The sequence below is a fragment of the Phacochoerus africanus genome, chromosome 6 (assembly GCF_016906955.1).
Source record: "Phacochoerus africanus isolate WHEZ1 chromosome 6, ROS_Pafr_v1, whole genome shotgun sequence".
In the NCBI taxonomy this organism is placed as follows: Eukaryota; Metazoa; Chordata; class Mammalia; order Artiodactyla; family Suidae; genus Phacochoerus; species Phacochoerus africanus.
In genome coordinates, this window is record NC_062549.1 from 44442922 (window position 1) to 44458223 (window position 15302).

At 38.9% G+C, this 15302-nt stretch overlaps 1 protein-coding gene across 1 annotated transcript in view; it reads left to right on the forward strand.

Annotated features, from left to right (window-relative positions):
• The first annotated feature begins 3719 nt into the window (after nucleotides 1-3719).
• RUNX1T1 (RUNX1 partner transcriptional co-repressor 1) overlaps nucleotides 3720-15302 on the forward strand; it is a 141402-nt gene continuing 129819 nt past the window's right edge. The window contains 4 exon segments of the mRNA XM_047783619.1: nucleotides 3720-5746; nucleotides 5748-5772; nucleotides 5972-6055; nucleotides 6058-6114. Coding sequence (XP_047639575.1) covers nucleotides 5651-5746; nucleotides 5748-5772; nucleotides 5972-6055; nucleotides 6058-6114 — 262 coding nt within the window. The 5' untranslated portion in view covers nucleotides 3720-5650.

Consider the following 15302-nt stretch of genomic DNA (forward strand, 5'->3'; position numbering starts at 1 on the left):
CACACTCACTAGAATACAAATTGACCAGCTTCTCTGTGATAAACGGTTTGTTAGTGTTGGGGGCCTTCTTTTAGTTTATTGCAGCTCTTTGCCTTGACCCATGTGAATGTTCTGTTGTGCCCAGTTTCTCCTGTCACACAGTTCTTTAGAAAAGATTGGTAAACACAATAGTTTCTTAAACCATCATTGCCTAAACCTGGGTGATTGTCAGATATGATGTGTACAAAGAACAGCAAATTCAAAATTCTATGGATCTTTTCTCCCGTGTTTATCATTAATGTCTATTCTAGTTTTAACATCGTGAGGGCTTTCAGATAGCATAGGTAGTGCATCAAAGATCTTTTTTTTTATTTTCTTTCATTTTATTGATTATTTATTGGTTATTTTTAAAGGGATGTCTGAGAGTCTCACCCAGTATTAATCAAGGAATCTTAGTTTGACCTAAGCTTTTCTTTTGTGACCAGGATGGATGTTGAGGAAGTTGAAGTCTATCATAGCTTTACTTGTATTTTATTTATTATTTGATATTTCTTTGGTTTCTTCTTTCAAAAGTAAAAAATTCCAACCAATAATCAAGGAATCAGGCTCATTCTGGGTGCATAAAAACTGACTGTATCTTAAGATTATACTAAGAGAAGAACTTTATGTTAAAAGTCTTTGTTTAAGCATTAATAATTTTTTCATAAACCATTCAGACAGCGGTCACCTTATTTAAAAAGCTAAATATTGAGTGGGAGAGTTTGAGTATGTAGTTTCTCTAGTGTCCGGTTCATACCTAATAAAAGCAGTAGAGAAAACAGTCTATTTTTTTCTTTAATGTTTGGACAACTCAAAGCAGACCACAAGTCTTTGAAATGATATTTTCCTTTGTAACCTTAGTCTCTGTGACTCACTAATTAATACCTGCTAATAATTTGATTTTAAAATGATCCTTAAAGGACCTTCCTAATATGAGGCATTCTACTTGTAGTACAATGCAAACTGCACTGTTGAATTGTAAGTTGCTGGAAATGGGACAGTATGTGTTGTAGCAACAGTGCTGCAGCTTTTTAATATTTTTACAGTTTTCCTTTTCTGAAGAAAAGTAAAATACTGCTTTTGATGCTAGTATTTAATGATGAGCTCTCCCTTTGAGGGTATTAGTATAAATATTTGCAGATAAAAGAGCACTCCATAAATTGCAAAGAAGTACACAAATGTATCCATAAATTGCAAAGAACTACACAAATGTAAGGTGCCATTATCATTTATTGTATTGTAAAATAGAAGCTTAGCCAAAAAAAACAAAACAAAACAAAACCCCAAAACACCCATTTTTTTTCCCCCAAACATTGAAAAGGGATCACGAGAAAGAAATGCTTCCAATAGGAATGCTGGTCAGTGGCTGTCAGGTTAGGACATTCTTCACTGTCAAATCCTGTTTCTCACTTCTTTGATATGAACATCAGCTGACAGGCACTGAATGCAAACCCTTCTTCATTGAGGTTTTATGCAGGCAACATAGCCCTTCATAGCAAAGCAGTCTGAAAAATTGGCACCTGCAGGATTTGCATGTGAAAAAAAACCGAGTCAGTTACATTTTACTGGAGTCTATTACTGTAAGTTATGTAAGTTCAGTGAGAAAAGCTATTTATTTGTAGGCTGTTGGGGCATTTAAAAGTTCTTTGTTTTATGGACACCTTATTCATCATCTAGTGATCCACACACTTTATTGATAGCAGAAGCAGGGAAAAGTGATCTCTGGCTTTATAGAAGTTATTTATTATGAAGTGGTGTTATTTTTATCCATGTGCTTACAGAGTGCACTTGCATGCATGGTTAATTTTTAAAATGTGCCTTAAAATGATGAACTCATACAACTTTTTAAGTTAAACAGAGACATAAGATTGGGTTAATGTAAATATCCTTTGAAAACAATCAAGGATTTTTAAGAGCTATGTATATACATCAATAAGTTAAAATCTAGAAGGAAGAAATGAACCTTTCATATTTCTAAATTTCTTTACTTGTTAAATTGTTTGTCACCCTTAGACCTTTTAAAAATGTTATATTTGACCCTATTTATACAAAAAAAGTAGCAAATGTTACTAAACACCTTCATGAACCTCTGAGTATTATCCATCAGTGAGACCATTTCATCCAGAATAAGTTATTTATTATTATCTAAAAAGACACCTTCCAGCTTCACTTTTTTACAGCCATTAATATAAGAGTTCCTAAATAATGTTTAAAGAACAGTGAACATTTTATTAAAGCAAACATTAGTTCAGTTTAATGGAGGTAATTGTAAGTGATAAGACAGAGCAGGTTATCTCTGTGTTGTTTAAACAGAAGGAGCTACTTTGCACCATTTCCAGTAGCCATCTGTAGAAGAGAAGAGTTTGCACCTGTCTGTCCACACTAATTATAGATTAGGGCCAAAGAAATGAAATTTGAGAAGGTTTTCAGCTAATGAAATCCATACTGATTTTATTGTAAATGTGTTTTATGTAAAGAGGGTGATGGTTGAGTTATGAGTGAATAAATCACTATGTAGCTGCTAGGCACTTGGTTTTGAAGCACAGTTTTGCTGCATTAACCTTTGATATTAAAAAAAAAAAGGCAAACAACTTAGACATGGATGCTAGCCTTTGTTTGGCATCCATAGCTACAATTTAGTGAGCAGCAGTGAGGTTCAGTGTGCAGTTTTAAAATGTGCTGTAAAGGAGCTTAAATGTTAAGAATATTCTAATATTTTGAAATGCAGATGAAGTAGAAGGTAGGTTTTGTTTTAACTTATGCATATAAAACATTAGAAAATTAGAAAGCTTTTTTTTGCATTTAAGTTTCACATACATGAGAAATTAAAGCAAAATGAGTGAGGAATGCATTCTGCAATAAAAGGTCACATGAATGTCTACCACATCTGTTTATAGTAATTATGAACATAATTAACATAAGAATTACAAATGAAATAATGACAAGCTGAGCAATGAGATATTATGCCATAATGGTCATATGTTGGAATTCTCACATTATAGCACACTAGAATTCACATACTCAAAGAAAGAAAGAAAATGCTAGATTTGTATCTGAATTAATGCCTCAAAACTTATCTGCCTGAAGCAGATGGACTTCTTGCTTTTATAGGAGGGTAACCTATTATTAAGAAAAGAACTAGTTGAAATTAAGATTTCTAGTCTCCAGCCTGGACTTTAAGACAACTGTGATTATAGAAACCACTTTCTGTTGTACACATATTCTGTGATTATACTTCTTGATTATTATATTGCCTTTTTTTTTTTTAATTGAAAGCTTTGCAGCAAAATGTTTGCTTTGGAAGAGAGTCATGGATTCTTCCCATTTGAGAATTGGTTGATCTTTTCTATAACTGTGAGCCAAAAGTCAGTGAACAAACAAGGTGGTAATAGGAATACTGTGCTTTTACAAAATAAGAACATTGGCAGATTAGCTTTTGTGCGGTTTTCTTCATTCCTCAGTGTTTGGATGCTTTTTAAAGAAAAAAAATGTAAGCCTTTTCTGGGTTTGAAAGTAGTAGGGCTTTGTTTTTTAAATAGCATTTTTTCAAAGAGCATGTAATGGAAAAATCAGTTGGCATTTGTAAGTTGTATTTTTTACTTCCTAGAGTTGCATTGGATTTATAAGCATTTGTGTGTAGTCTGTGTCCAAATTGATCTAAGATGTAATAGAGGGGGAGGTATGTGTAGTTGCATCAGGTTACTCTGAATGCTGTTTTCTGTAACAGCAGAGAAAAGGTGAGAGGTGACCCTTTATGAAAGCTAAAATGATACTCCAGAAATCTGTTATTAAATTTAAAACATGTAAGAATGACAGATTTTCACCCACTTAGAGCTCACTAGATTTTGTAGTGTACCCTGCCAAATGGTTTACTTCCTATCCTTGTACCCTTCTCTCACTATTGAACTGGCCACTTTTTGAACATTTATGGGGAAGTATTACCTTGTTCCCGTCTCAGTGATACCACGAGGTTTTCCACATTATTGGATTATTGGGGGATTGTGGCAGACCCCTTTTTATCTGACATTCATTGCATGACAAGATTTTGCACACATGCCCTCCCCCCACCTATGCCCAGCTTTTTTCACTTTGCCTTACCTATCAAATTTGTCTCTTAATTCTTTTCTTGGGGTGGGAACATAGAGACCGGGAGGATCCACCACACCTAAAATTTTTTGGCCAAGTGATTTGAAGAAGAGTGCTTGATTAAACAATGCTTCTCTTCATTTTCTAATGGGTTTCTTTAAATTTGTCTCCTCTAGAAGGCTGCCTTTAGTTGCCTTGCTCATCTGTTTTTTTCTCCACTCACTAGCCTTATTCCTCCCTCCCCCCAACTATTTTGTCTGTATTGAGACTTCATGCATAAACCACTTTACAACCTGAAGTTTGACTGCAGTTGGGGCTACAGTGTATGCCATGAACAACTATGTAGTTTATTGGCTACTTCATTCTGAACTCACTTTTCATACTGCAGCAAGGGCTTAACTAAGCTTCAGTGCCTTGAAATACAACTTGTCCAAATATTCTCCCTCCCCCCAATAAAATAACCTTCTTTGCTGCATTATCTGCACTCCATTAAGGATCTGATCAGATGTTCACATTGTCTGATGGGTGCATTTAAAAGTGGAAAGGGGCTCCCACGAGACCACTCAGGTGTATCTCCCTCCAGACCCTGATGGGGTGGAAGATGAACTCTGGGCTGATGGACGAGCAAGCTGTAGTTCCCTGCTTGTTCTCTGATTGATTCCCCGGGCTCTGGGTGGGTGAAGAGCTGTGAGGCAGCTCCAGCTGAGATTGATTGCCTCAATTTCAAATTCCCACCTCCAAAATAGACTCTCAGATGTACACATAAGGAACCCCCTCCCCCAACACAATTTCTGGAGGTGGAGCAGGTGTCTAAGAGTCACCTGTAGCTACCAATCACAAGTGCTCCTTTTTATCACAGTGATGCTGGCTGCACAAGTCTTCTGCTGGGACAGGTTAAAGCCCAGGGAAAGGAGATATTCTGTGTCAGCCTGCATCCTTCTTTGTGTGTGTGGGCAGGGGGTTGGAATTTAGGAGTGGTGGGATCTGCAAAGAAAGGGATGAGAACTCCCACTTGAGGTTAGCCTGGGAGGCTGTGACGACTCACTAGATTTGTTTTGCAAATTGTGGCTATTTGGATGGAGGTGAGGTGGTGAATGTCTCATTGTTTAGCTCTGCCGAAAGAGAGTTCTTGATCCCCCTCTGACCTTGACAGAACCTCCGAAATGTTCCCTGTCTAGCCCTGGAGCAGGGAAATAGAGTTTACTGGTCTGGATTCGTCCCCTTCTCTCCAGGTAGGGGCATGCAGGCCACCCTCCCCCAGCGCCAGCTCCCACCCTCAGGCAGCCTTGGGTACCTCGCCCCCCCTGGCCACCCTCTTTCTGGAGCCTGAACCCTCACCCCCTCCTTGGCTTTCCGTTTTTTCCCTCCAGCCTGTGTCTCTCCCTCTCTCTCTCTCTCCCACTTTTCCTCCCTCTCCCGCTCCGTCTCACACGCACCCTCTGTTTATTTTCCTGCCTCCATCTGGGCCCTGCTGATATTGTAATCACCCTGATGCACGTTGGCTTCTCTCCTCTCCCTCCTGCGCTCACACACTCACTCACACACAATGTGCCATCCTGACAAGCCTTTTACTTCTGATAAGCTCCGATGTGTGTTTAATGAATACAAAGCCACGGTCTGGGTGCCGCCTCGGCTGCGGCCGCCTCTCCTGCGCTCCTTTGCCAGAAGGTAATCTCCGTGAACGGGGAGGGGAGGCGGGCAGGGAGGAAGGAGGGGTGGGAAGGAGCAGGGAGGGAGGGTGGGGGGGTGGGGGGGATGGACGGGGGGAGGCTGCCTTTCTCTTTCCTCTCTCCCTTTCCAAATGATTCAGAAGTCGATAAGACCAGGAGAAGTGAAGATGTAACATGTTATCTGTCGCTCCTCTTAGCTGGCGGAGAGAATTTACATTTAAAGATTAGCAGAGGGAGAAAGCGAAATCTGCCTTTTGTTGTGTGGGGTGAGGAGGAGGCATCAGTCCTGGCCTGGCCGTTATCTCCCATCACCTCTGCTATCCAGACAGGACTCACGGAGGTGAGATTACCGGAGGGCCTTATCTTTAATTGGGTTTAGTTTTGCCTTTCTGAATAGGTTTAAAGAGACTGGATAAAGGGGGAACAATAGATTATTTATTGATGGGAGGCAGAAGCCTTTAGATGAAGAGGGGAGAGAAAAAGCTGCTTAACAACTTGATTAGTTTTATTTTTATTTTAAGGTGATTCTGTCCCCTTTTTGGTGCAGGAAAGGGCCAGAGAACTTAGGCAAAATTTGAATGACTTAAATGCCTGATTTCCTTTTCACCCCCCACCTCCTGCCCTTCTTAGCACCACTTCCCTTATTTTAACAGGAGTTTCATTTACTCCTTATTTGTGGGATTGATAAACTGAACAAAAAGAGTAGCGGCTTTTGGAATTGATCATTTGTATTTGGTTTTGTGTGACATGTTTTGAATGGGCGATGAAGTGATGCTAATGGTGCTACTTGAATGAGTGAGAAAAGCAAATGAAACCTACTTTTAACATGGAATTAGTTGATTTTATGGTATGATTTCAGCCAGGTCTAGAGGAAAAAAACATCGAGTCTGTTAGGTAGATTTGTGTTTTGGATGTGAGCCATGGGATTTTTTGCTTGGAGTTGGTTTAAAAGAAAAACAATTTAAAAATGTTTAATAAAACTTTAATTTAAAAAATGTTTAATATACTCATGAGTGTATTTTTAAAAATATGTCAACTTTAGAAGGTTCTTAAAATGGGTAAAAGTGGGAAGAACAATTGCTTTTGCCTCCTACACATGGTCAAGATAGGTGTTTTCTTAGGTAAATATGATCCAGTAACTAAAAGCGTAATTAAAATTTGTTTAAAGCCAGGGGGGCATGTTTCCTTGTTGACAGCAGCAGATCGATTGGGTAAGACAATAGAGTCCCATTATTTCACTTCCATTGACTGAACATATTGACATTTCAGGTTTGCTGTTGCCTCAGTGAGCATGATGAAACACTGAAATTCACAGACCAACTGGCCAGAGTGGCACATATATTACTGTATGTCATTTCTGCCTGAGGTTACCTTGTCACCCAGGCAGAATGGGAATGGACAGCCTGGAATCTTTCAGAGGGGTAGAGCTCTTTTGCTAAGAAACTGACATCCTGTCTTAGGAGCATCTTTAATTTTACTTAGAATTGGATGTTACAGAGAAATATGTGGTAACACTTTTTATTTAAAAATCTGGGAAGCTGTGTAGCTATCACTCTTGCTTGTTTTACATATAAGAATACCCATTTTCAGGATTTACCTTTACCTTCCTGGTAAATGATGTTGGTCATATCATTTGGATGTTTACTGGCTTATGCTCAGGTGGCACAGTCTGCAGAACTTCAGCATTCAAGCGCTTACTAAATCTGTATCTGATAAAAGAAAATTGGGCCTGACTTTGCTTTTTTTGTGGGCGGAATAGGAAAATGGGATGTGTATATTTTATGCCTGTGTGCCATGGGTGGACAGCAGTGTGTATAGATAAATATGTGTATTCCAAGCAGTGGCAGAGAAAATACTAAGTATGCCTTATCGTCTTGGTGTAATCTACCCTTTACCCAGTTTGCCAAGTCTTTGCATGATAAAACTAAGCATCAGGCAGACACTGGGTCAAAGAAATTTGAATCATACAAAAAGTGAACATGGAAAAAGCCAGAAGGGACTTAATATATTTTTAAAAAATGTAATGAAAATATAAAACTGTTATGAATAGGCCTTCCACCCAGCCGTCCTTGCGATCAAGTAGGCAACTGATGCCCTTTACAGTGTTTAGAACAAAACTAGTCCTTTATACCATTTTCATGAAAATGTTAGGTTTCTGTTTGATCAGCAGGTGCTGTTGAGATGAAAGCCATGTGTAAATTTTCAGAAGGCCAAAAGTGTCAATTCAGAAAAGGAAAGTGATAAGAGAAAATGCAATCAGTTTTCCTGTTTTCAATTTGTGCAGGATTTGAAGAGCTGTTTTGTTAAACTGCTACATCTGCTCCAATATGAATATTGAACTACTTCCACTAAAAATAACAACCTATAATTTGGAAGCTACTGCAGTCTTTTGTTAATGTGAGTGGGTTATTTAAAAACAAAAAAACAAAAAAAACCAAAAAAAAAAAGACAATTTTCTATTCTGACAATCTCTTGCCTAATGTGCATTTTCATTCGTTGGCACTTTTATCCTCAGCAGATAAATGGTATTATGCAATTAGGACCTCATCTTGTTTGACTCTGAAAGAGGTTTCCATAGGTGAAAATCCTACTAATAAAATGAGTTCGCATAAAACAAAATTTTTTAAAAAATAACCTGTTTAAATGCATACACCTGTTTAAATCTCATATTTAAAATGAGATAGTTATTCCTTGCATTCTCTAATACTACAATTTTTACTTACTGCTGACTATTATAACAAAGTTAACACTATTCTATTGCATACTGGGCATTCCGTGATTTATTTCACCTTTAATATACCTGCAAATGTAAGTTTAAACTAATCAGGGATATTTTACCTAACAGCGCTTTCAGAATAATTTTTTTCATGCTTAAATAAAATGATTAAATTATGCTTGAGTGCCTGCATACAAAAGCTTTAGCTTCTATAGCACTGCTAATCAAATAAGTTTTATGGACAGGGAAAGCACCACATTAGAGAAAAATTGGGTGCATTTTACTAGTGACATTTCTAGGAAAGACATGTTTAAAAAAATCATCCAGTATTAATTAAAAAGAAAACCCTAACATGCCTAAATAATCATAATAAAAATAACACTTCATCCATACAAAAAGAAAATGAATGGCAATGCTATCCATGTAAGACGGGGTATAGAGAATGAAGGCAGAAGGAAGACTGATGAAATTTGGATCAGGTTCAATATTGACTTTATCCACAATCACAGTTGGGTGGACTTGTGGCCATAGTAATTTGTCTAGGGTGAGACACAGTCACTGCTTAGGATCAATTAGAGGCTGTGTAGCGTGTAGCTTCACACTTGAATTACCAGACACAATCTTCCCAGATAAACTCAGAATATCTCCGGAATGGATAAAAGGGAAGACAGGCACTGTGACACATTAGCTAGCATGGTTGATATTAACAAATGCACTGTTTCTTCTGAAACACTCATTCAAAGGAAGAGGTACTTTAAGAACAACATTGATTGTATTTATGATTACATGTATGTAAACCAACTAAAGAATAATGCTTATAAAGAATGTAATTTCCAGTTTGAAGCCAAATTGTGGCATGTTGTGTTGGCATATCTTTCAGAGATTTGGGTATATTCCCCAGTGGTATATTCCCTGGTATAGCCCCAAGCACTTTGCCATTCTGAGGAAATGGCACTGAATCACTTATCAGAGAAGCAAGTTTATTTCAGAGACACGATCCCATGATTTGTTACGCGATCTTCTAGTGAGTTTTTTTGTGCTGAAGTCGCAATCAGTTTTGAAGGCTTAGTAACTTATATGGCATGAACAACGGAAGAGCTTCTTGCGACTCTTTACAGAACGTTCATACTTTATCAAGTGACTTCAGGCTTTTTACATCAGAATCACTGAAAAAATAGCACCCCATGGTTGAGGTTTAAGGTGTGAAACCTTCCTGTTTGAAAAACTTTGAAACCATCAATATTGTTTATAACCATTAACATTTTCAGTGACTGTAAGAGACCTACTTAAAATCCCCCTGCTTTGATAGTTCTAATTGAGATTACCTGTATAAAATAGCTCATAAAGCAGGTGTTTGTTTTTGTGGCTTCATATTGGGTAGAGTCCTTGAGGCAAATCAGTATTGGGGTGAGTAGGGCCACTAGGCTTATAGATCTCATTGAATGTGGAGGGCAGTTTGTGCCCAACAAGCTCAACACCTCCAGGTACCTTAGGGAATGTGATTGACCAGATTCATTCCTATTTTAACAACTGGGGCATAGACTGCTTCTGAGTGTACTCTGGGCATTCAAAGCCTGCCACCTAGTTGTTGGCTGTGGGGGAGAGGAGAGAAATTGATAAATATTAGAGACCTGCCATGAGCCTGGCATTAGTCTTCATGTACATTGTCATCACTGATTTTTAAGTAAATAATTAAGCAGCATTTCACCTTGTTCATTTCAGAGAGCTCCAGCCCATCGCTCTAAGACTAGCTTAGTTGCTCTTCTGGTTTGACCTTTTGCTCCAGTTTAGAAAACTGAGGTTTCCTTGTGTTCCTCAAATCAATTACTTGCTTTGTTCCCAAGTTCTAATCATTAGAACTAAATACCTGACTTAATGTGCTCCTTAGCGGTCATAATCTATCTACACCTTCTCTGTTTTCTTTAAATATGCCCTTGCCCCCAATCTAGGAGTCAGAGTTGGCTGCTGGTCAGCAGATATCCTTGGATGTGCCCAAACGTGTGCTATTCTTTGTCCCTCAGTACTTCCTAATCCAGGCGTCTCCATGACTAAATTCTGTTCTCTCGTCAGAATCCCACCTTCCTTGAAGCATGAATCTGTTCCCTCTGCTGATCTTATCCAGCACTCCAGAGAGCCATCTTTTGCCCAGTGTCCTTAGTCCCTGAGGCTTGTCCCATCCCAGGTGATTTTATCACTTTGTATCTTGAGCTTGGCATCTCCCAGTTGGGTAGGTCCAACCTCTTAGATACTTCTAAGAGGAGAGGGATTCTCTACCAACTTGAGTTTGTAATTGGTTGTGTAGTATAAAGTACTCTGTGTATTATGAAAAGGACCTGGTGCGTGTGTGCATTCCCCTGACTAATAAATAGGCCAACTGGGATTCCCTTTCCAGTTCAGTTACTGACTTGCTGTGTGGCGTAGGGTACATTCCAGCCCAGGTGCTTCTTTAGAAGTTAAATGATGGGCAGACTCATTGATTGGTGGGCTCTCCAACTCTCATGAGTATGAGTCTATGTATGGTATTGGGAGTAGGCTCTCAGGAATTACCCATGGTTAGGAGAATGAAGAAAAAAAATCCTTATTTATGTTTTTAATCGAATTGGGGGTACTACTAATGTGCATGTAATTGGGAACTAGGATCCGTGCAGAACGTCATTGTCTTTCCATTATTCCTCATTGTAAAGGCGGGTAGGGGGATAGTGAGTCATTTTTTTCATAGCCATCTGGACCTTAGATGGCTGTCTGAAATTTAGTTTTTACTACAGTTTTTTCGGAGGTGAATGATGGAGGAAAGGCTCTGTTGATGCAGCAAGATGGAACTTGATTTTAGGTCTTACTCAAGGGAAACAGCCTTTGTGCTTTCTCCTCAGAGTTGTTCTGCAAGGTGAACTTGGCGCCCCCAGGGCAGAAATGAGGAGCTAGGGCTAAAGCATGGTGGTGATTGGTTGTGCTTATCAGGCTTTCCCTGCACCCCACAGTCTCAAGGTTTGGACCTAAGTCACTTGGAAATTTAGTCTATTTGGGGAGAGAACCTGGTAAGTAATAGCTTATTTAAACCAGCAAGGGCACATTGTCATTTGGCTGGGAATCAGATATGAAGTACAACCGAAAAACTGTCCATTGTCTGAAGGCACAGTTTACTATTGCTTCTCAAAGTAGTTAAAAGCCTAATTATTACCAGTACACTTTTATTTTTGTACTTTTCTTCAGTTTGAAAAATGTAGACATTAAAAGTTTAACCCCCATTTATGAAATTAATTATGAACCCAGGCTGGATTTCTTTGGAAATTAAGAGCTGTTACATTTTTATACTTCTGATTTGATCAAAGTAAACTCTTTGTCATCATCCAGGATGGCAGTGGAAGCTTCTACTGTTCGCTAGGAAGGGCACATTGTTATCATCTGTCACTAGAAATGGAAACCACAGGAATCACTGTTGCTTCACAGATTGTAGAATGTTTTTACATTGACATTCAAATTTTGGTGGGAGGCCAAATTGAACGCCTTTGTCACAAAGATGAATGTCTTAAAGGTATGCATGCAGTGAACTCTTCTTTGGTACTTGACTTGGCTGGATGGAATATTACATCAGAGAGATAATAGAGACAAAAATTATCATGAGGTGTAATAGCAGTTTGTCTCAAGAAGCTCTCAAGAGCTAGGGGTCCACTAATAATGTGAAACATTGCCAGAGCAGTGATGAGCTAGCTGCAGCCAGATCTGTTAAGAGTGCCAGGAGAGAAAACTAGCTTAAGATGTTAGAGGGTTTGGGATATCCTTTCCGCTAGACCTTGTGGGGAGTGCACCTGGTGACACTCAGGCGATCAGAGAGATATTAGGAAAGTAGATATAGGTTATGGTACCTACAAGGGCTGGCATAGGGTTGTGCCAGGGAGCAAGCACAGCAGCATTGCTGAAAGTGGAATGTTAGGAATTGGGAAGGCATCTTCCAGTGAACATGGTAAACATGGTGCAAGTTGTACTGTAAATACAAAGCCTTAGGAAGTTGGCTGATCTATTTTGTTAAAACTAGATGTGCTGTACTCCTTCTCTTAACCTCAAGATATGGGAAGATGTGAGCTGTAAGACAGGTCAGGAAAGACAGCTAGTTTATTTTCTGAATCTATGCATATGTTATGTACACAGCGATGAGCAAACACAGCTGGGAAGAACAGCAGATGATATTGGGACTGGAACTGTGATGTTTATCAGACTGACATAGTAATCCTTCTTTCCTGTGAAAGTGTTCTTTTAAGTGATGTTGGGATTCTGTAACTTTTATCATGTGTCAGGCAAGTATTTTTTATTGCCCAACCCCTCTGCCTACCTGTCACACATTTTCATTCTCATCTCTAGCTAGATTTATTTAGATATGAGATCCATATTTGACCTTTAGTGGGAAACAAATGTGGACAATGAATTTGAATCCTTTTGTTTAAATAAGGGTAAGTAGGTGCATTCAGGTCTAAATGGAAAGTAAATGTGATCAGTCTCCATTGACTTGTCCAAGTCAAGCTTTGAGTTGGCTAGAGAAAGTGGGTATAAAATATCAGAGGAAAATATAAATGAAGAGCAATAAATGAGCAATCCGTTAAACCTGATTTGACTATTTTAAAAGAAAGGCACGTGTTCTTTGGTAATGAAACTTTTTAGAATATCTGAAAGAAAATTAAGATTTTTGCTCTTAGTTGTACATTTGAAGTAAATTAATATTTAATGAATGACTATTAAGTGTTAAAGCAGTTATATTAGATGGGGACACAGACCAGGTAGTAGGTGCAGTTCCCACTGAATGATAAACCCACTCAGGACAAATTAAATAGCTACAAAAGATGAAGAGGTCTGATTACTTACGAGTTAAATGGTACAGTAAGTGAGATTTTAGAGGTGTTGTGAGTTGGAATTTTAGCTTGTCTTATAGACAGGTAGGATCTATCAAGGCAAGGTTATTGTAGCAGGGTCATGGGCAGTTATAAAGTGGAAATGGGGAGCCGAAGCCCACTGGTGGGAAAGGCCTTTGAAGGAGTATTGGGGTGAGGTGGATAGAGGTAGAGGTAGACGGAGACTAAATGAACAGACGTGGATACAGCAGAAAGGATCCTTGGGTGATTTTTGGGAAATAAGCAGAAAAATTATAAATGTCTTGAATACCAAGCATTTTGATTTAAGCTTTATCTTCCTAGTAAGCCAGGAGTTTTAGCAACTGTGTCCATGTGGGACCCCTCAGGGTTGGGAAGTGGCATGGAGGGTGCTCTGATTGGGTTCAGGCCTTCCCATTCATCTTCTCAGCCCTGTGAAACCAGAATAGCTCTGCTCTTTGCAGCAAATTGCTTTACCTAGTAGATTTTCTAGTTGGACTTCTTTGAAACAAAAGATGCCATGGTGAAATAAATATGAATAACACCAAACTTAAAAAAAAATTGTGCCAGGCAACAGGAAACCATGGACCCAATTAAAGTCATGTGTTTCTGAAGAGTTGATCTGATTGCTGTGGCCCCGATGGGTTGGAATGGGGCAAGACTGAGGCCAGGTAGGGAATTTGTTTTGTAGTTGTTTAGATATTAGATATTGTAAAAGTATGGACAGAATTGGGTTCATGGGACAAGAAGGAAGAAGACAGATGCCAGATACATTGCAAAGGGAAAAGAATTTGTACTTGCATATGAGGGTGGATTTAGAGAGAGGGAAAAGTTGATAGCTCAGATTAGATGTCAGAATTTGGGTGCCGCTTTGTTGTGTGAGGGGCAGCTTCTCTACCCTTCATAGATTCATAGTCACAGCCTCCAGAAAGAAGCCTCAGAACCTGGTTATGTAACCCTGGTCCGGCTACTTTGGGGAAATGTTGACTGGGCTCTCAGCTGGTAGGTTTTCCTTAAAGAACAGTAGTTGCAAGGAGGATTGATTATCGATGGCTCCAGAACTTGGCTCCTTCCTGCTCTCTGGCTCCTTGCACGGATTTCAGACTGTTTTGGGTTTCCTTTCATTTTGCAACTACCTTTAGGCTATGTGGGAGAATAAAAAGTGGTCAGGTGGGTTGGGTCAGGATTCTTAACTTTCCACCAGAGCAGTCTAACAGTTTCATTGGACTCTGGGAGATAATTTATTCAACTTCTTCCAATTCTAATATTATGTAGAGGAGAGAAGGCAGGGGCCAGAGATTAAGAAGTTGATGGGAGGGCAGAGGGAGTGCTCCTATGCTAGTGTGTCCCAGACTTTGGGCCCGGTTCTCCTGGGGGGAGGGGAGCAGAGAGTTTTCAAGGGCCCTTTGAACCCATGTTCGTACATTTGTTTAGTACCCCACGCATTGTCTGCAGACCAAATACTTTTTCACCCAGACGGTTTTCAAATATAAAATGAAACAAACAAGAATGCCTTAAAATATTACGAAATTAATAGAAACTGATCTTTATGTATTTTATAATCAGACCGTAAACAGAATACAATCATGTGGGATCATGAGTTTTTATTTAAAAATGAAGGTCTCATATTAGAAAAGGGAAGGAATTTCTTCTCTATGTTAAAGGACAGTATTTAATCTTAATACTGCCCTTTTACTTATGGAAGAAGTATGTACATGCATCTGACATCTTAAGATTAAATAGCTAACTGTTAATTATCACCCCTCTTTAAGGGATTTTGGTTATTGGAAGAAACAACAACCACAAAATCTACTGGTATGAGGACTTTTAGGGTGTAGTTCATCAGGATCATATTATTTCAGGGGTTTTCACCTTGTTTTGTTTAGTAGTATTTAATTTGAAAGCAGTCTGGCAGTTCTTTTTACTCTCTGAACCAAGTCTGGAGTTTGTGGG